Below are 276 nucleotides of genomic sequence, written 5' to 3' on the forward strand. Positions count from 1 at the left end.
GGCCATCCAGGGATTCTTTTGGGGTGCCCCATGCAGGGTTAGCGAAGCTCCACCAGCAGCACCACTGGTGCTAACATGGAGCCAGGATATGGCCGGGCATGGCTTCCACGGTGGGCAACGTAGGTGGGGTCCTGGGGGTCCCTGCAGGCTCCCCCCCCCCCCCAACCCCTGCTCCCCCCTTACCTGGAGCAGACGGAAGTACCCCGGAGTTAAGCGTCTGGGGCGGATAATCATGGCGTGGCGGGGAGCAGCAGGATCAGACCCCGCAGGTCAGCA

At 65.2% G+C, this 276-nt stretch overlaps 1 protein-coding gene across 1 annotated transcript in view; it reads left to right on the forward strand.

Moving 5' to 3' along the window:
- Positions 1-232: 232 nt before the first annotated feature.
- CNKSR1 (connector enhancer of kinase suppressor of Ras 1) overlaps positions 233-276 on the forward strand; it is an 8,051-nt gene continuing 8,007 nt past the window's right edge. The window contains 1 exon segment of the mRNA XM_010576358.1: positions 233-269. Coding sequence (XP_010574660.1) covers positions 233-269 — 37 coding nt within the window.

This window comes from Haliaeetus leucocephalus, unplaced genomic scaffold, assembly GCF_000737465.1.
Source record: "Haliaeetus leucocephalus isolate CR32 unplaced genomic scaffold, Haliaeetus_leucocephalus-4.0 Scaffold517, whole genome shotgun sequence".
NCBI lineage: Eukaryota > Metazoa > Chordata > Aves > Accipitriformes > Accipitridae > Haliaeetus > Haliaeetus leucocephalus.